The following is a 20,745-nucleotide window of genomic DNA, read 5'->3' as shown; positions in this document are numbered from 1 at the left end:
CTCGTGATATTTTGAAAGTTCTTTCAGTCAAATTGCACTCGCCTACTGTTCAGAGGATTTTCAAACATCACCCGTAGTGTAAATCCCCTCGCATTCAAGCAAGTACCTAAACTAATGAAAAAAAAAACAGTGCAATAACTATAACCTAAGCCCGGAAGTAGCTGGGACTTCTTAACCGGATATTTTTTCAGTTTTACTGCAGCTGTTCGCACAGCGTTCAACTTCTCTGGTCAGGAAAATTTGGCTTTTGCTGGTGGCGAAGAATTATGGGTATTCATCAATGGTCAGCTTGTGGTAAAGGTTTTTCACAATCCTTTAAACAGCACGATACCATGTGCGACAATCAACTTATCTCCCGCCCTAAAAGGTAAGTCAAGAGCGCTGTAACAACCCATGTCAAGTATTTTTGAAACAGAGAGCTCTTGAACCAACTTCACTTATTTTACGACCCTTCAAGAATATATTTCTATTTTCAAAAGGTGGTCTCGTGCAGTAGACCTTGATTGTACAGTTACAATTTTACAAAAAGTGATTTGTTGATTCAAAGAATTTAAGTTTAAAGTGGAATTAAAATATAGCGCCATGTTATAGTTATCCAGCATAAATCAGATATTAGTAGCGCCTAAAAAATTTTGACCAGTGAAATGGCATAACTAATCTAAGTATTTCAATGTTGTTCTTCTTTAAGGTAAAAGTATATTAGTTCCTAAGCATGGAGCTGTTGTCGGTGAAAAGTGTCATGAGTCAGGTTACCTGACATCTCAAGCATTCAACATGACTTTAAGAGTAAGTTGATACCATCCTTAGCCAGCGCTTAAAGTGTTCCAGTCTTCCTTGCTTTTGTAAAAATCACTATTGCTTTATGAAGTCTTGCTCAAACGCCAGCACGGTTGAGTTAGTTGTTGTCGGCTGAATTTTCTTATTCTTGACATCACAGGTTGGAGAGCTGTACCGTCTGGACGTGTTTATAGCTGAGCGGTTCAAGTGTGATTCCAATCTGCTATTGCAAACCAGCGGGACTCAATTTGTTCGACAGTGGGAAGAAACCCTCCCTATTGACTACATGGCTGATATCAGTGAAAATCTACACATTGGTGCATCAGTACAGGTATGATCTGACAGACATTGGAATAAATATAGAAAATTTATAATCATCGGATTTATAATCATCAGTTGTCGTAGGACTTGCACAAACAGGTGTGAACGAAGTTGCATTATTCAAATCCAATCAATGCTTAGGAGCTAGTTCACCTTCATCGTAAAAGTAAATTATGAAATAAATTACGAAGTAGACTCGCGTGAATTTTTACCTTCGTAGTATATACGAAGAATTAGTTAACATTTTGTCGTTTGATTGTATTCAGTTGTAATTTGTATCATATTCTAATGTATTTTTTCATAATCAAATTTTATTTTTTTCTATCAAGATTTTATTGTAATTTTAGATAATTAACACTGAAAAGCCTTATTGGAAAGTGTTAATAAATTTGTACTGTATTGTATTGGCGGTATCTTGATCGTAACGTGCTCCTTATTGAATCATGGCAGACAGTCAAAGCTAACCTCACTTACCATTTTTGATGCAGGAGTTTGAAGTCTCAGATGCCTTCTCCTCGGGACCTTACAAAGTCGAAATTTTTTCAGGCAATGAACAACGTAGATTCGACATCAAGGAGGGGACATACTCTTCACCCTCCCCTCCCACTACAGCAGCTCCTCCTTCGTTTGTATTGGATAATGAGATAATTTTTTTCTGTCCAAATGAAACCGTTAACGTCACTGTCAAGCCCATTACCACTGCTGCTCCAGGTTTGTGCTTAGTTATATTGAATTTTATAGAATAACGGAGCTACTACACGCGCGCTCATTTGCATTCATTGTGTTTAGATGAAAGAATGTAAACACGGTACGGTTGTGACGTTTTAGATTCGTGCGAATGTTTTAGAAATATTTTATAAAAGCAATAGAGCACTTTTTACTTGTTTACATAGCCTCATCTAAATATTTGGACTCTGGGAGAATTCTCAAAGTTATGAAAAACCCATGACTGAGTCTCGGGTTTGCATGTCTGTCTCGAACTCTCCGAGCCCCCTCGTGTTTAACCACAGAGAAAGTGGTCTACTGCTTAAATGTAAATGCTGCAGTTAATGCATGTTAATGTTGAGGAATAAAATATAAGCAAATTTCAGTTAAATAAAGTTCATTTTTGTTAATGATCTCTCTTAGTTTAAATTTTGCGATAGTTTAACATGGTGTTATTTTGATTTTTTTCTCTCTCTATTCTACCCTTTGTTTTAGGAGTCCAGTCCTTTACTATCAACACTCCGTCAGCAAAATTGGTTCTCAAGTCTCCATTAGATTACGAGCATACAACAAGTTATTTGTTGACCCTGAAGATTACAGATACGGGGAAAATAGCCCAGCCATCGGGGAATATAACTATTAAGGTGGGAGCAAAATAACTTAAATCTAATGTTTATTTTTTTGTAATTTACAAGTGATTTTGTGATTCTAGTTGATACTCACCCACAGGTAAATATCTACATGTGAGTTAGGAAATGACTTGGAAATATATGATTTTAATTTATGACATACCTTTGTTTCCTTCAGGTGTTTGTTTTGGACTACAACGACCACTGCCCAGTTTTACCAAATGTTGATTATGACCTCAAGCCCATTCCTCCACTCCAAAAGGCAGCATTCTTTGTTGCTGTGGCAACTGATGGGGACAGTGGAATAAATGGGATTATAACTTACAAGAGAAGCCGTGTATTGGAAGCAATGTAAGTTTTATGTCAGTGACTTGAATAAGTAAGCCGCCGGTTTAGTCTTAAATAGCAAAAGCTATAATTCAATGCCACCAATGAGCTTAAGTGGAAGATTTAGGCAAATTCGTTTCTTTTCCTTGACAAAAAGACAAGAAGTCCAGTTTCCAATTAGTTTAATCAATAAAAAGATATCGAGGTTTGTTTTTAAGTGCAGGTGAGCCTTTTCAAGTGAGAAAGTGAGATATCCCATGAGGTTTTCAAACCGTAAAGAAACAGCAAAAAGAACCCTCTAGTGCACGTTGCTGGCAAGTTACTTCTTATACCCAGTAGAGAGGAACTGAAACGCTAGCCTACTACTAACATTTTGACTGTAAATACCTACAGCTTAACTACCAGCTGTAGCTGTTCTCCTTTGTGTTTAAAAAAAGCTTTAAAAATGCATATGCCGGATGATCCACCTAGTCTTTCTCTCCCTTCTCAAACTTTTCGCTAGACAGTTTATAAGGTAGACTGCTGGATAGAAAATCGGAGATGTCTTTTCAGAAAGATCGTAAACCGAAATATTTACGGGAAAAGAGAGAACGATATGAGTTTTTGAACATCGATGGGTGACACAAAAAATGTTGTCTGTAAGAACGGAGCTAAAACCGACTAGCACATCAACTTGCCATCGCCTGAGCTGACCATCAACAAAATTGCTCGAAATTCAGTTTTATCTCCACCTTAATATTTACATTGTTAACTGGCAAACAGACGCCTAACATTTGCTCCTTAATCTTATCACAGTCCTCGCATCGAAGCTACGTTGTTCGCGATCAAGAATGGTACCGAGTTCATCTGGAGTAACAAGACTATTGAGTGGACCTACAAATATTACATCTTTGCTGTGGATGGAGGAACTCCAAAACGAGGCGACAGGATACCGCTAACCATAACCTTCAACGCCACATGTCAAGAGTCAGGGGGAATATTTGTGAATGCGACGAGTGGAGAAGTGTTCTTCCGGACTCCTGGCATGACAGGATCTGAATATCGTGAGTCCTTAACAACAACAATTTATGCTTTTGATCTGTAGCTGTAAATGAAGGCATATATCATGCAATAAGTTTAGAGTAAGGGCGAAATTTTGCTCAACGGTTAGTATTGAGTACATTATATTGTATAAAAATACTCCCGCAGTTCTTAGATTTACGTCATATAGGAAAACTCAATCACAAACTTATTAATTCTTGTGCTTTATTATTTTAGCCAGGAATTCAACTACAAAACCTAAATGTCGTCGCTGTAGGACTGGGTACTACTGTGTAGGCGACGGAACAGAAGAAAAATGTGGAGTGACGTCACCAACGGAATTTTCATTTGGAGGAGCAACAAACTGCAGTGCGTGCTGGGAAGGCTGGGTATGAACAGGAGTCTGTGAATTGTTCTTTGCTTTTACCGTGTAGCAATAAATTTTATCGGGAGTTTAATTTTGGAAGAACTAGTTTTTGCGATCGTGAAAGACTGGCTTTTCTTGCTGGCTATTAATTTTTGCGATTTTCAGGAAGTCGCACTTTGTTGAATACCACGTGTATATGACAAATATTTGTTATTTGTTTTATGAAATCTACAAGATGATGATGTTAGAGTCATGTTAATATCGTGGTTTTCCATTTTTTTCTTGTGCGTGTGCAATTTATTTTCCAGTTATGCCATAACGGTACTACGTTACCTTGTCCGCCAAACACTTACGTCAAATGTAACACAACAGTAAGTAAATGACATGTATTAATTGCCGTAACGTAACGTTAGATGGTAATTCTCAAATCTCAAAGTACAGTTCTGGAGTATAATGTAACGTCACGTAATGTAACACACCGTAATGTGATGTGACATTTGTAACGTAACGTAATGGGACGTAATGTAATTTACAGTAAGGTAAGGTTACCAGTACAACTACAGTCTATTTACATAAAAACTAAAAGCTTCAATATCTACAATTTACAATGTCATTCAGTAGCAGATGAATCTTGTTGCAAACAATTTGTCGACTTAATGATTACATTATGGTTCTCAATTTAGTGGTGTCCAGAGAAATGCTTTCCCTGTGAGCCTGGCACAGTTTGTAAAGCAGGAAGGCAGTATGAGTGTCGTCCAGGGACATACAGTGATGGAACTGGTGAGCTCTAATGACTGTTCTGGTAGCATGTGTCGTTTCTGAAATTTCTAATAGCTTCTTTTATCATTTCTTCTTTTTTACAGGTTTTCCTTGTAAGATATGTCCCCCTGGGAGTTACAACAATGTAACACGAGCGGAGACTTGCTATTGTTGTAAGTCTGGTTACAGTAGTACTTACATGAAGACATCGTGCCGCGCGTGCCCCGCTAATGAGTACGCTGACCAAGGAGAATTCCCTAACTGCACACTCTGCCGGACGTGCTTCACGAAAGCGTCATGTAAGTTGCACGAAATGTACCTTGGACATTTCAGTATAATTCATGCATCTGTTTGTGTTGACAATACAATTTACACCGAGGACGGGTTTTTTTTAACACAATCCTTTTTTTTAATCAGAGATACTTTAAAATCAAGTACGTAAGCCACAAGTGCTTAGTTTTAGACCAAGACGTCTGGATAAAAAAGAGAAAAGACTCCACAAAGCTCCTCAAAATTGATCTTGTTGGATGCACTCATTTTCTTTTTCTTTTGTTACAAGGCAAAATACTTACAATACAATGCTTACATTCCCTACATCAGTAATAGTTACACGAAACATCCTACACACAATTACGTTACATTCCTTACTTTACAGTACTTACACCGCAGTTGCAGTACAACTTTTTTTTTTTTATAACCAGTGTTATGTTTTCCAGAGCATTGATCTGCACTTTACTATACTACAATACTATGAGGTATTTTTTAAACCAATAACCAATGGCAAGAACCTATAGGTTCAGCTTCAAAAATAATCAAAACCTGCAGAATAACCAGGATACTGTCATCTCCTTAGAAATAACATTCTTTATTCAAATTGCAGTTAAATTTGTTGTTGTTTGATCCAAAAACGTCTGTTAAAGGAATGCAGGGCGACGTTTCAACATGCTGTTGTTGGTGAAATTGTTATTTTGCTGGTTTTGATAAATAGGTCTATGCATGGGGGAGCCTTGTTTTCCTTCCGTGGAATGCCATAATGTCGGAAATGGATCATTCGAGTGTGAATCCTGCCCTGATGGATTCGAAGGAGATGGAAGATCGTGCACTGATATTGATGAGGTAACGCTCTAACATTAGAACAATGCAGTGTGCTCGGTTTCATTCATCAACATTGCTGCCTCATGTTAGGCAGCATGAAAAAAGGTGTTGTTCTAAATGTTACTGGGCAAATAGATTCCATGTTGCCGTGCGTCTGTACGGTAATTGATAATAGATCTCGTCGAAAGGTGGTAGGAACAACAATGTGGCACACGAGGCGATAGCCGAGTGTGTCACTGATGTTCTTACCACATTGTGACGTCTTCTGTGACCAGTTACTGAACAGAAGCACGGCAACATGGAATCTATTTGTTTTATATAATAAAGAAACGAGGAAAAAATGTTTATGACGTCGTCTATGTGTCTATCCTCTAATTGATCATAAGTTAGGACCAATCAAAATGCGAGAATAATTGGACATATTATATAACCATTTATTGACTGTCAATCTGCATGACCAACCGCCTCACTGACTGACTGGCCTGCTGGCGGACTGGCTGCCTGTTCGTCTGGCTGATTGACTAACCGACTGACTGTCTTACCAACCAGACAGTTAGAGCGGTTTTCAATTGAGTGTCGTAAAACCAAAGCCAAACCAATTACTTAGCAATTAGACTACTCAGCCAACCTCAAACCGTAGTAAAACCAAAACTAAAACCATAAGTATTTGTCTAATTACTTTCGAAACTCAAATGAAAACCGTTCTAAGCCTACTTATATTATTTGTATTTCTCTTGTTTTGTTTTTATCACTTTACCTTCCTACTCTTAACTAAAGAGCTTTCATTTCCTTGCTAGTGCACCCTGGCAAACCCATGTTACGACACCAATGAATGCGTCAACCTCTCTCCTGGGTACCGTTGTGGAGGGTGTCCAGACGGGTACCGCGGTAATGCTCCTTCAGGTGTGGGCTTGGAGCATGCGCAGAAGTACAAACAAAAATGTGAGGAAATAGATGAGTGTACTGAGGGAATCGACACTTGTGATCCAAACTCAAACTGCATCAATACACTGGTAAATATGTTATCAACTGTTAATATGCATGTTGAATGTTTAAATATTATCCGCTTTGTTTGGACATCCAATAGTTTCAGACTACATCTCGAGATATATCAAGCTGGGACTTTGCATGTGTTGCCTGACTAATGTTCTTTAGATAACCAAAAAATTAAAATTTCAAGAAGAATTGGAAGTTAACGCTTTCGATTTTCAGGAATCGCTAGTTCACTTCATAATTTTGGAATTGTATTGTATTTGCAGGGCCGTAGCTAATAAGAGGCAAATCGAGGCACTTGCCTCAGTCATTTTTTTCGTTTTTGTTATTTATAGTCAACATAAACACCCTAAATACTCAGGAAGAGAATTTAACAGTGGACACTGTCTCAGACATAATTTTTTCCGGGCAACGCCCCTGATTTGTAGCCGAGCAAAAAGACGGATAATTCGATGTCAGAAACTTGGTCATCAATGAAGTTTCCTTCTGCTTTTTTTCAGGGTAGTTTCAAGTGCAGTCCTTGTAAACCAGGCTTCATTGGTGATGGTTATCTGGGATGTTACGCTGGTGACCTGTGCGCCAGTGCACAGCATACCTGCCAAGTCAATGCACAATGTTCTTCTACAGGAGCCGGAAAATACAAGTGCACGGTATAAGCATTATATGATGACTAGTTAATTAACTTTCTCAAACAAGAGAAAAAAACCGAGCACATGTATATGTGCGTTACCAACATCTAAATTTTTGTAAATAGGCCAAGTGGCAGGTACACGAGACAGGCCGAGACAGTGAATTAGAAAACAGAACACTGTACACTCCTTACTACTATAGAGGAAGCTGCCATATCCATTGAAAGTCGTCTCATGGTCATCGACGGAACAAAACCGGGTTCTTTGTTTATAATCTGTTGTAGCGGATGACTCCGGGCTGTTTGTAGCGGACAAAAATGTGAAAGAGAGTAGAACGCCTCTTCAACGTGAAGACGTGCTTGCGTTCAGAACCTATGGCTAAATAGTTTTCGGTACTGGCTAACGGCCTGCCGCCGTTCTCTATACGAAGACGCGGAACTGAGGACTGGCTAACGGTATACTACATCTTGACAATATGGATTCCCCGTGTTTTAACTATGGTTTCTATTCCGTCACATAGTGTAGAGATGGTTTCGCTGGTGACGGAGAAGAGTGTGAACTGGATCCCGACTTGGACGCAATTCCTGTCAAAGGACTCAGTTGCACCTTACCAAACTGTAGAAAGGTCAGTTCAAATGTCAGCCTGCGTCGCAGCCGGACGTGTCTCAAAATCCCCGGTATAGACCGGTTGTTTAGACTGTCTGCGGCGCAGGCTATCCAAATGTTAACCATTTCATCTTCATGCTGTCTTCTCTTAAGAATTCTTCCACTGCTGCAGATCGGTTAAGAACTTTCCTTTTTTTTTGCCATGAGATAATTTGTGGTATGTGCCTTGTAGGATAACTGTCCAAGTGTGCCTAACACGGGTCAGGAGGATAATGATAGTGACACAGACGGAGACGCGTGTGATGAGGATGACGATAATGATCTGATTCCTGATAAACAGGTTTGTTACACGCGAATCATTGTAAAATCCAAGCTGAACGAGGATGAGCTTTGTCGAGAGTTCAAGAGAGTTGAAATGTGATTGACTTTCAAGCGAAACCAAACAAGGATGAGAGTCGCAGGAGATTTGTCAAACATCAGCGCTAGGCGACCAAAAACTCTTCCACTGGCATTGAAATAGGCCATTTCTGAATTACCTTTAGCCTCTTTCCCATAGCGACTCTTGGTGCTCGTCCTTTCATTTGAAATTAAGATTCTATTCACAAGCTAGTTTAACTCGTCTTCATAAGAATGGTCGTGCACCAGGCCTCGCTTTGACAGAGAGGCTAAGGGCAACTCGGAAATGGGCTATTTAAGTAGGTTAAGATTGGAAGATAAGAGCCGAGAGTTGCACGATGACAGTCGATGAGAGAGTATTTGAGCTAGGGGACAAACGAAAGCACCAGTTTGAACTATCGTTTAGTCCGGGCCTAAAAAGACCAGTATAATAAACTTTTTTGACCATGTCATCCAGCTCATTGAGAGTCTATCCACTTGGTAAGAATCATAGATCACGAGAAAAGAAGCATAATGCTTTTAAAAGATTTAAAAGAGTACTTGGTCCAAGATAAGATATCCCACATACATAAATCATAGAAAATGCATTTGCAAAATCAAGAAACGTTAAAAATCTTATTCTCTTAATATTGAAACTCGTAGGTAACGAGTAGTGTCAGTTTTCCTGCCATCCAAATAATTGAAGTCCGAAATATTTTTGCTTAGGAATAGCTGATCCCTAGGCTTGTTATGAAATGTTCTGCACTAGGATAACTGCATCTTTGTGAAGAATCTTGACCAAGAAGATAGGGACAAAGATGGTCTGGGTGACGCTTGTGATAACTGTGGGTCTGTCTCTAATCCAGACCAGACAGACACTGATGGAGACGGCATTGGAGATGAATGTGACGATGACCAAGATGGCGACGGTAAATGAAAGAAAATGATGGGAAGCCAAATTTTGGTCCAACAAATTTAAGCCCTAGCCAAACGGACTCGCAAGTAGACGCTAGTTGAAAACTTGGGTCTGCTTGCGAGTCCATTCGACCAAAATTAAACCCGTACCCTTGAAATGGTTTTTTGCGACCTGCATGTTTTTGCGAGGAAACGTGCGAGTCCGTTTGGCCACCCAACTTGCGGCTAATTGCGACTACTTGTGAGTCCATTTGGCCAGGCTTTAGATTTGCGTTATCAATATGAATTCAGTTAGTTTACGTGGCTCAAAAAAGCCACGATCCCACATCCTAGTCACATCTTTAGCCTGGAAAAGGTCCCATGACATTATAACAGGAATCTCAGGCTTGATCCTTGTTCTGCAGGGATATTGAATGCCAATGATAAATGTCCCAAGTTAAACACTGCAGGAGACCAAGAGGATGACGACAGGGACAACGTGGGAAACTTGTGTGATAACTGCCCTAGAGATAACAACCCCTTACAAAATGGCGCACAGGTATGGCCATAAAATAATCATACTCGATGATGACGCAACGTAAACAAATGATAAGAATATTCAACATATTATTGCACGAGGTTGAGCAAAATATCGTGATTTGTCAGTAGCGAGCAGAGACTGAGGCAAATAATTGATCTGCGAGACGCTCACAAATCACTATATTTTGCGATAACCGAGTTCAATCATGATAATTGTTTTATTATTCGATCACCAAACCATTTTCAATATCTAAATCACTCTCTGACAGTTCAGGGAAGTGATTTCCCATATTTCACACGTACGTGGATACAATTACGCATGAGCAGAATCTTATTTGCAGTTAATTTGCAGGTCACGTGGTGGTCTCTCGGCTGATGAAAATGAAGGAAAAAATAATCAGCTGAACATATCTTTTAACAGCCTTTACTAGTCACATAACTGAAAAAATCGAGAAGAGCACAAAGAAGAAAAGAGAGCGGAGGAAAAATAAGACTGACATTCCTTTGAATTTGAATTTTTTATTTTGGAGAGAAAAACGCTTGATCGGGCGCTTGAGCGGGTCTCAAGTTATTCAACTCGGGCAAGCCACTCCTTAACACGTTCGCGCTTTAGTCCTCGCTACATGAAAGATTCTGTAGCGCACAGTGGTTCAACCCTGTGGAATAGTGTGACATACAAACATAATGGCCTGGTGAATAGGACTCGATACAGTGACCTGCTCTACCTCCTGCCAGTTGGGATTTTTAACTATGTTACGTTTATTTGAAATATTTGTTTCCTTTGTTTCAGTGGCATGCCTGTAAACTAGCTAAGCTTAGTGCTTGTATAGCTAAGTGCATGACCATTATAAATAAGAACATTTACATTTACCTTAGGTGGAGTCAACATAGGTATTTAATTTTAAGGTGATATCTCCATCCACTTGTAGTTTTAGATTTGAAGAGTTTGTGTATACTTGATTTTTAGATTTTTATTGTAGTTTTTCGAACTATAGTTCATAGATATATAATTAATTTTTAGTACAAACGACCCCACAAGCTTCTTAGCTCTAATTATTATCGTTTTAACATAAAGGTTATCTATCTATCTATTTTGGAATCCAAGGGTTTCAATTTCGGCAAATTGACGCCTATTTATTCATCTTCCAGCCGGACAAAAATGAAAATGGGTACGGTGATGCATGCGACGGACCAGGGAAGGACAAGTAAGAAAAATCTGCTGATTAACATTTAGACAGCGAACTCTGGGTTTCCATCGGCTGTTATAATCATCAAATATTTTCGATCACGCGCGATTGGTCTAAACTGAGTATTTCCGAGCTAAAACTGGGGAATATTTGCGAATATTCACACAATAGCCCCCATTTTACTGCTCGGATATTTGTCCCTGGATATTAACTGTATCTCGAAGATCACAGTTTTCCTCAAGCTTCGCTCTTGCCGGAAAGCTGTTCGTTTCTCGGAACAGATAATGTCCGCGGACATATATGCGAGCATATTTTCGCGCCAAATGGAGGCTATTGTTTATATAACTATCAAAGTCGATAGAAACCAACAGTGAGTTGTCTAATTATTTAAGCATAACGCACTCACTGGTATATCAAACAACAACAAATTCCTATGTAAGAAATTTCACCATATAACGTAGATAAATAAACTGATCGCCAACAACCAAAAAGAACGTTTCGACTTTATCTCGTCAGTACTGTAGCTAAATCCTTCAAAGCAGGCTGCAACGGAGAGAGTGTGCATAGCTAAGGCCCCAATGCCGCGAAGCGACATAACGTATTGCTACACCCCCAGAATTGGATGCTGGGACGAGTCTTTCACAGTAAAATTCCCCGTATACACTCCGTCGAGTTACTTCACAAGTTGTACGGATTCATCTATACTTATGGGAGCAAATATTCTTCTCAAGAACACAACATGGAATCGAACCAGGCCAGCACTCGAACCCAACTTGATTTCCCATCGCACTAACTCAATAGGCCACAGTCCTTAAGCATTGTACTACTGACCGGGTACTGACTGATAAACGGACGGGTTACTGAACATTGAAGGAGTTATGAATGAGTGTTTTGCTGTTTGCAGAGACGGAGATGGAGTCCTTGACGAGTTCGACAACTGTCCTGATTTACCAAATGGTGAACAAGGAGATGCCGACGAAGATAAGAAAGGTAAGATGTGAATCCGTGCCATCATGAAGTGAAATGAGTATTCTTTGCTTTTTAATATCAGCCTGCCTCAACTGGGAACTACGGAGGGAAGATAATTGGTAGTATTCACGCGTCTTCAGCTACAAGATTATGATTTGCATTTATGAAATACCTTGTTTTATCGCGATCTGTTGTTAGAATATGGCCTACTACGTACTGTTTATTCTTTATGCGATGGGAATACATTCCACAATAACCAGCATTTATTACCAGATCGAACGGAAGAGTTATTTACACTTGCAAGACTAGAAAAGAATTAACTAACGTTGCGTATGTAGCTAATCTATATTGGCAAAAACAATTGCAAAGTTTCAGTGACCTGTGCGTTAAATTATAGGGAGTGACTCCACAGAATAAAATAAGCTATACTAATCATGTCTTACAAGGCGATGCGTGTGATGACGATCAAGATAATGATGGGATACCCAACATACGGGACAATTGTGCCATGGTCAGCAATCCTCTGCAGGAACACGACAAGCTATCCTATGACGTCAAAGGTATGCAACAGGACATTCTTCAGTTTCTAGGGAAACAAAATTGGATGGCGGGAAATGGTTTGAGTAATGAGGAGTGAGGTCGTAGTCATACATGTGTGTATTACAGTTGCAAAGATAGCATTTTACACCGCCTTTTACAACGCTTACAGTCATATTTTCCAGCCTCATCTCACAAGGTTTATAGTATTTCGACCATTTATTGAGACAAATGAAAAGAGATCCATAAAGATGAAAACAGCTTTCCACGGAATGTTTGCTTTGTCCGATTTTGTTACTGCTGTTGTTGTCGCTTTTTTTCGTTGTTTAGATTAGAGCAAATGCCAACTCATTGTAAAGACTCCTAGTAAACATTCTAGTACATACTGCAATCCTCTACAATGATTCTGTCGCTTCATATTTGAGCTATCTGCTAATATTGTTCATCACTGCATGGGAAGGGAAGGAGCAGGGTCCCAGATACGTCATTCGTTGTATTGCAACATACCGTTATTAACTTAAATTGATACATATGGGTGACAAGATTATCCTTATGGTAAATTTTACCCAACTTCAGCTAATCCCGTGGGTGACGCATGCGTGGATGACTACGATGGTGATGGTGTCACGGATGTTGATGACGCATGTCCTCGTGTGAAACACATCAGTAAAACAAGCTTCCTAGATTATTTTACTGTGGATCTTTATCCAGGACACAGCGATCCCAAGCCAGAATGGAGAGTGGCGAAAATGGTAAAGCGTGTAAAATCGAAGAGGGCTTCGGAAAAAAAACATAAGAACATTTTGCGCTTTCTTTTACTTCTTTAATCGTAGATATGGTGACTTTGGAGTCCATAATTTTCAATCCTTGATTTTTGGAACCTCCAGAAGCCATTGTTTGCGCCCCTTGCTTTGAAATAAGGAATTATTTTACCGTCGATTTTTTGAGCCTCCCGGTTTTCTGGACCAATTTTCGTTCCCCTTGGTGGTTCGAAAAATGGAGTTTATATACAGTATAATTAGACTGCCTTCGAAATCGAAGACAGAGATCTAGAGAAAATCGTTGTTATTTAATATTGTAAATGGACAAGGTTTTTTAACTTTATTTTACGTGGTTTGTTTACTTCACTTTACTTTACAGTTCTTATAGACTTGCTGTTTATCTCAACTCGTGCTTTTTGTTTTGTCTTGCGTGTGACAGGGTGTTGATGTTGAACACATTACCAACACAGATCATCCCGGAATGCTAATTGGTAAGAAGACTAATTTCATGATTAAATTTGTCCAGTATTATGTCATCTTATCTTTCGCTTTTTTACCACTGACCTATGGTAGAAACTTAACAAACTGAATTTCCCGCACTAGTTTCTCTAAGCTTTGTTTTTAACCCTTCTTGAACCAAAGTTAGCCACACAATTCTCTCAACTCGTAAGGTAATTTTAACTTTCATTAATAAAGAAAGAGAACTTTGTAGATACGTACGAGTAAAGTATGCAGTACAGCGCACAGTGAAATATTTTCTTTACATTCCCTGACGATGCCGTAGATCGGGGAAAGCTTGAAATTAAAAGAGTAACAGTAGATCAAGGCCTCAGCTCAGGCGAACCGCCTGTTTAAACATCGTTATTTTGTTACATGGAATCCGAAAGTAGTGATAAAAAGACTAATAATTAGCAAATCAACGAGCGTCAGTATTAGAAAAATCAATTCATTTTAATCTTTTCCAACCAAAAGATAATATTAACCAGTTTAGTTTGTTATTGAATTTGTCGTAGGTTCTACGCGTTACGGACCAATGGATTACAGCGGAACAATTTACGTGAAGGACAGCGAAGGGTCGGATTATCTGGGTGTTGTGTTTGGCTACCAATCGAACCGAAAGTTCTATGTTGTAATGTGGAGGAGAGAAAACATCAACTTTGGTAAAGCAGATACCAACGCTGGAATAAAAGGACTGCAACTTAAGGTGTGAGGAATTCAAAGGACATCCAAGTTTTACATTGATTATAACAGACTTTGAATCTATAATGAACTGAAATCAGCTGTACTAAAACTAAAACCGAAATAAATCATACAGCCAATAAGGATTAGGCCTGGAACTACTACAAGCCTTGAAAAAGTATCAACGACCAAGTTAAATAATACACTGGTAAAGATTAGAAGAAATACCTTTATGTTGCAAAACATTTGTTCTGTAGAACATGGTCACAGATCACAAATGGGAAATCTACAGCCCGTTATCGAGAGGAGGCCACCATCACTCACAATTTCAACTCGATCATGACAGAAAACCAGAAAACTCTGGCGATTAAACTCATACCAGTCTGTTGTTAATTAGTATAAATCTACTGACGTTCTATCACGAATGTCGTTCTCTGATTGGCTACGCTACCCACTGTCTATTCTGTGATAGATAGTGAGTAGCGTAGCAGTGTGCCCTTGTTAACAAAATGACGGCCGTTTCTTGGCCTTTTCGACGTGTCTGTGAAGAAATTTAGATAAAGTTTTGAACGACTAGTAGATTTATACTAAAACAATTAGATTATTCGCTCTCGATTTCCATGCGTGATAGTTGACTCGGGCTGCGCCCTCGTGAACTATCACGCGATAGAAATCTCGAGCTCATAATCTAATTGCTTAATAGAAGAAGTAAGATTTCTACACGTTTGATATAGTTTAATCGGAGTATTTTTTTGTTGGTTTAGGTTGTAGACTCAAATACCGGACCAGGCCAGAATTTGGCCAAAGCGTTGTGGCATTCAGGCGATACAGCAAACGAGGTAAATGATAAAAAAAAGTGACGCATCGATAATGCACAACTTATTTGTTAATTGCCACAATTAACCAATGTTTGTTTTTTTTCTTTAGGTCACGCTGTTATGGGATGATCCAAATATGAAAGGGTGGCAGCATCAGACTTCGTATGGCTTCCACATTACTCACAGACCGTCCATTGGGCTAATAAGGTCAGATATCGGCATTTATTACATGACTTGTTGGCGGTGCAGCCAATCAGGGAGCTAGGCAAATATCGTCAAAGTTAAAAGGAAGTTATCTTACTCAGCACTTCTCCTGTTTACTTGATCTTGATTACTTTTTCAGAGTTCAAATCAAGCAGGGAGAGAAAATTTTAACGGATTCTGGAAACATCTACAACACGGCACTGACCGGTGGAAGGCTGGGCATGTTTGTGTTCGGTCAGCATGATGTTATTTGGTCCAGACTTGAAGCACGTTGTTCTGACAGGTACGTTCTTGTGATTAGTTGGTTTCCGCATAGGAACAAATGTAAGGACACGCGTTAACATCTCAGATTGTGGTATTTTTCTAGTGAATTCACCATATAGTTCATTGGCTTGCTGTAACGAACAGTGCTCTCTGCAGGGAGCTTAAGCAACGACGACGACGGCGCCGAGGACAACGCCTAGTAAAAAATGAATTGATATTTTACCAGCAGAGTTCGCGATTGTCTAGATCTGTTCGGTACGCCAATGGCTCTAAAAACGCACTCAGGCTAAAAATGTAATGACAGCGTTCAATTCCAAATGGAAATGCGAAAAATTAACCGTCGTCGTCCACGTTCAGTAGACGGCGCAGAACTTGGTCATTTCACGTTGTTGTTTTGCAGAGGACGGCAAAGAAATGTACAAAGATTTATAACGCACGTGCACAGCTATTGTTTTGCTCATTAAACTTTTTGTTTAGTGATGTTCTCGTTGCCGTCGTCGGGGTGGTTTGCTTAAGCTCCCTGCTAAAGGAGCTGCGTAACGGTTTGCTCATCTTGAAAAGTTAAGCCTAAATTTTTCAAGTTCTTCGTTTGTAATCCGTGTTAATCTTCTCCATCCATAACCATCCTTGTTACGCTATGGTTTTTATTATCTTTTTGATGTTTTTCTATCTTAGTAAACTGTTATTTCCAGGTCTACTTCGATTTAAAGGTATTGAATTTTGTACGTGGCCAGCATAACTCAAATTGTCGTGACTGAACTTAAGACTTTACAAGAAAGTCACACTCAGTTTAAACAGGCATAGTTAAACTTAACCGTTTATCATTCTGTTTAAAGTCGTTAAGGCTGTAGTCAAATTAGACATCTCGTAACACGCTGCTATTACTACACGTCTCGTCTGCTTGTCAGTTGGAACTTATACGAGGCATTCAAGTCCCCGCATTATCAGAATTATAACCACATAATTACATAAACTCTTTGTTTGCGTTTTTCAGCAAATGGCTTAACACATTTTAGGGCATTCAGGCTATAAGGGGTTGTATTTTGTTTATTTTTATTAAAGCTTCATATTTTTCCTCTTTTTTATTCTAGAATAAACCAGGCCCTAATGTTTGATGGAGTAGACGATCACGTGACATTACCATCTATTCACACTTTAGGCTTAACAGACAGGTGTGTAAGTTAAATTCCGTGTTACTTTTCACGTGTTCTGGAATGTTCTGATCTTGCCGTTCTTTCTTGCAGCTATTTCTCACTTTCCAAAAAATAATTCGTTAAGTTAGATTTTCTTCTTGTGTAGCTTTACCATCAGTGTGTGGGTGTACATGGCAGCGGACTATCCCATGACAGTCATGCCTATCTTGTGCAGTAATGACGGAACACTCTGTTTATATCTTAATGACAGGCAAGTATTGAATGCGGTTTACTGCTGATTTTCTTGAAACTAAAATCAAATCAATCCAGCAGACCAAACTTACGGTCCTTCATTAGGGTAACAAAATTAATATTACATTCCAGTAAACCAATCAGAATTCGAAGTAAAGAACGAAACTAGTAACCAATTAAAGCGGCGAGATTTGCGTCAGCCAAATCGTGATTGTTCAACCTCGTTCCCAGTGCTTTTCCCGTCCCTCCCAACCTCTAAGGGAAATGCCCTGGGAACGAGGTTAATGATTGTTTTGCTTCGCTGCAACTGACTCCTCAACAAGACAATATCTCGATTTTGATTGGTTAGAACACAAAGCAAGAGTTTAAGATCCAGGCAAGGGCTATGATATGCCGGGATAGAACAGGGGTCGTTTTAAGTTATACCTCGCTGTTATTCTTTGAGATGTAAATTTTCATTTATTTGGCATGTATTTCTGTTCTCAGACGTATTCACGGAAATCTGGGAATATCAACTGTGGAAGGAAGTGAAATTATCGAACCAGAAGAATGGCATCATCTGGCATTGAGATTTAATGCACAAAGTAAACGTTTCTCTTTCTTTCTCCTATGTTAGTTTAAATTACAGGTTGATAATTCAGGGGATAATTAACAGTTAGACCCGTAGCCCTTGCGGACTACAGGTCAATAGCCCATGAGGCGAAGCCGAATGGGCTATTGACCCGTGGTCCTTGAGAGCGAAAGGTCTAATTGTTTTAGTATCACCCAATTGGTTGGACAGAATAAAACGAAAGAAAGCGTCACGCTCGATTGCGCCAATTTCGCTACTCGAGGACTATTACTAATAGTCCTCTAGTAGCGTAACCAATTAAAATGCAGGATTTGCATTAGTCCACTAGTTGGGTGATACTAATGGAAAATTAGTTTACTTTGACAGCTAATAAGGAGAGCTGTACGAAAGAAAACTAATGATGTCTCTGACAGAAAGGAGAAGTACAAACAAAAACAGTTCCCTTTTAAGGAACTTGACAAAAATTACTAGTAAAAAATTCAACTGAACAAATTAAAAAATTAAATATCTTAGAATTAATTCAAAGGAAGACAGAAGATTTTACACAGGAAACACCATAAAACAATTTGGTATTAAATAACCCTGGCTTACTGAACAGACCGTAAAAGTTTACAAAAAGAAAAGCGACGTAAAAGAAGAATTAACATTACGTGAAATCTGACTGAATTTTTTGTGAAACCAATACATATAACTTTGTTGCTCATTGTAGTAGGTAAGCTCCACCAGTCACGAATCGAGCGTCCTTGTTGCAAAGACCCCTGGGTGAAAGACGCTTTTAATAAGCCGGCGTAACTTCTTAACGTAACGAAAGTAGTCAAGAACGTGTCGATGCAATAACTGTCTATTTTCATATTTTTTAGAGCATCAAATCGAAGTTTTCGTGAACGGATCTTCGGTTGGAAAACAGCTCGACACCACACCTTATTACTGGGTAAGAAGAGGAACACGCTCGTTCTCTTGGTAATGTTGCTTAGCAGATAGGTTCGATGATCTCTTATGACTCTCTTTCTCCCTCTATATCAGCCTCCTGATGTCAAACTTTTCATCGGAAGAGATCAAAGGCACTTTTTAAATGGAACGATCGACGACGTAAGTAGTTAATGTTGACCAATGTAGAGTTAAAGTAATAAGTCTTCAGATAGTAATTCATGCTTTCGTAATTAAGCTAACGTCAAAGAAATCCCAACTTGAAGAAACTTAGTCAGTGCAATGTGCGGAATAAGTCGGGTCATTCTAAAATCCAGGTTTTTTGTTACGTGTAATTTTTAGACCGCAGCGATAAGCCGAAAAAATACCTTCACTATTTTGACAGGAAGCTGCACTCTCCTCGACTAACTTTACGAACCAATTATAGAGAGTAGTAAATGCAAAACCAAAAAAGGACCAGTTAAAAACAACTTAAAACTACTCCCAATAAAGTGATATATGCGTTAAGTTGCACTCAAGTTTGTTCCCAAGTACCATGTTTGAAGTTTTCACCTATGATGGTTTTGCTGAAGGTAACTTTTCCGCCGTCATGTATGGTTACACTGAAAATAGACAGAATTGCAATAACTTTCATGCTTCTACAAATTGCGATAAAGACTGCTTTTAATTGAACGCTTTGATGGCTAAACTTTCGATTTCCATAAACATTCAGGATTCTCTGTCCTAGTTTCCAACTTCCTGAGGTACAGCAGCAAAACGTGCGACCAGCTGGCGAAGAGCCATGGGTTCAACTTTTATTTTTCTGAAAAAACTTGGATCCCTTTTTCGACCAGCAATTCAACTCTTGTCACTGGCCGGTGAAAATATTTCTCAATTATCAAATATGTTTGAAAATTTCGTGAACATTTTCCGCCCTTCTGGTGGCTAGTCAATCCCCTTGATTAACTTTCTGTTCCTCGCAGAGCAGGTATTAACATTCGGTTTATTTCACCCCAGTTAACATTATGGGGAGTGCAAGTTCCAGACAGTGAAATTATCGACTACATGAAGCTAGCAGGATTGACGTGGCCGATCCACAAGGGCCTGGTGCGAGCGCATTTCAACATGGAAGACACTTCCGGATCTGTTATCGTAAGCCAAGAAGGAAATGGTTTCCATGGTAATCTCTTTGGAAGGCCTGTCTTCGTTCCTGTAAGTAACAAGTTATAATATCTATGGGAGGCAGCGTGGCCGAGTGGTTAGGGCGCCGGACTTGAAATCCGGAGGTCGCGGGTTCAAGTCCCGCTCGGAGCACTTAGCTGGAGTTGTTTCTCGGTAGACCCTAGTTCAACTCCTTGGTCATGCTTGTAAACAGCCAACTGGTCTGCCTCACAAGGCTATTATGTTTAGCTGATGATGTATTTGTTTCTTTCAGTGTAAGTGGCATGCCCGTGAACTAACTAGGTGTAGCTAAACGCGTTGACCACTATAAACAACATCATTTGAACATTTTTTTTTTTTTTGGAGTGGGGGGAGGAATAACCCGCTCGCAAATGACCGAAGTTCTCGTCTTTAAGTAATAGACTGCTGGGTTGCGATAATTTCTGCCTCCATGATGGCAAGAAAGGAACAACACCAATAAGTTATTTAACCGCCCTGTTTGTTAAGAAACTGTGGACCTATTTGTTTCATCATTTCCTCTCAAGCACAAAATTAGTGAAGAAGACAGTTTGACACAAAAAACGAACAATAAGTGGAACAGCCGTCAGTAGGAGTGCATAGTTTATGTTTCATTGTGTTAGGTTACCATCCTGAAGATGGCACAAGTGACCTTATCCGGCGAGAGTTTCAAAGCTTTCCCATGAAAAAAATAAAGCCCATTTACTTTTAGTCATGCTTATCATTTGCCACTATACATTTCCTAAAG

General features: G+C 39.2%; 1 protein-coding gene and 1 non-coding gene across 2 annotated transcripts in view; both read left to right on the top strand.

The window, feature by feature from the left end:
* LOC110059064 (uncharacterized) overlaps positions 1 to 20,745 on the top strand; it is a 53,679-nt gene that overhangs the window by 31,569 nt on the left and 1,365 nt on the right. Inside the window, exons 44-76 of the mRNA XM_089278530.1 lie at positions 192 to 367; positions 689 to 786; positions 938 to 1,108; positions 1,587 to 1,809; positions 2,299 to 2,447; positions 2,611 to 2,783; positions 3,555 to 3,802; positions 4,017 to 4,168; positions 4,455 to 4,517; positions 4,830 to 4,926; positions 5,010 to 5,204; positions 5,894 to 6,021; positions 6,798 to 7,013; positions 7,494 to 7,643; positions 8,143 to 8,247; positions 8,461 to 8,568; positions 9,373 to 9,532; positions 9,923 to 10,056; positions 11,187 to 11,242; positions 12,129 to 12,214; positions 12,640 to 12,753; positions 13,307 to 13,482; positions 13,931 to 13,982; positions 14,505 to 14,695; positions 15,435 to 15,509; positions 15,598 to 15,695; positions 15,832 to 15,975; positions 17,048 to 17,128; positions 17,256 to 17,360; positions 17,828 to 17,925; positions 18,773 to 18,843; positions 18,936 to 19,001; positions 19,836 to 20,030. Of these exons, the coding sequence (XP_089134656.1) occupies positions 192 to 367; positions 689 to 786; positions 938 to 1,108; positions 1,587 to 1,809; positions 2,299 to 2,447; positions 2,611 to 2,783; positions 3,555 to 3,802; positions 4,017 to 4,168; positions 4,455 to 4,517; positions 4,830 to 4,926; positions 5,010 to 5,204; positions 5,894 to 6,021; positions 6,798 to 7,013; positions 7,494 to 7,643; positions 8,143 to 8,247; positions 8,461 to 8,568; positions 9,373 to 9,532; positions 9,923 to 10,056; positions 11,187 to 11,242; positions 12,129 to 12,214; positions 12,640 to 12,753; positions 13,307 to 13,482; positions 13,931 to 13,982; positions 14,505 to 14,695; positions 15,435 to 15,509; positions 15,598 to 15,695; positions 15,832 to 15,975; positions 17,048 to 17,128; positions 17,256 to 17,360; positions 17,828 to 17,925; positions 18,773 to 18,843; positions 18,936 to 19,001; positions 19,836 to 20,030 (4,354 nt within the window). The remainder of the gene's footprint in view (positions 1 to 191; positions 368 to 688; positions 787 to 937; positions 1,109 to 1,586; positions 1,810 to 2,298; positions 2,448 to 2,610; positions 2,784 to 3,554; positions 3,803 to 4,016; positions 4,169 to 4,454; positions 4,518 to 4,829; positions 4,927 to 5,009; positions 5,205 to 5,893; positions 6,022 to 6,797; positions 7,014 to 7,493; positions 7,644 to 8,142; positions 8,248 to 8,460; positions 8,569 to 9,372; positions 9,533 to 9,922; positions 10,057 to 11,186; positions 11,243 to 12,128; positions 12,215 to 12,639; positions 12,754 to 13,306; positions 13,483 to 13,930; positions 13,983 to 14,504; positions 14,696 to 15,434; positions 15,510 to 15,597; positions 15,696 to 15,831; positions 15,976 to 17,047; positions 17,129 to 17,255; positions 17,361 to 17,827; positions 17,926 to 18,772; positions 18,844 to 18,935; positions 19,002 to 19,835; positions 20,031 to 20,745) is intronic.
* Trnas-uga (transfer RNA serine (anticodon UGA)) lies at positions 20,064 to 20,132 on the top strand. The gene has a single exon. It is a non-coding gene; the product is annotated as a tRNA-Ser (tRNA).

Source organism: Orbicella faveolata, unplaced genomic scaffold (genome assembly GCF_042242905.1).
Source record: "Orbicella faveolata isolate gen_17 unplaced genomic scaffold, um_ofav_v1 contig_46, whole genome shotgun sequence".
Lineage (NCBI taxonomy): Eukaryota > Metazoa > Cnidaria > Anthozoa > Scleractinia > Merulinidae > Orbicella > Orbicella faveolata.
This window is presented reverse-complemented; position numbering and strand designations above follow the sequence as displayed.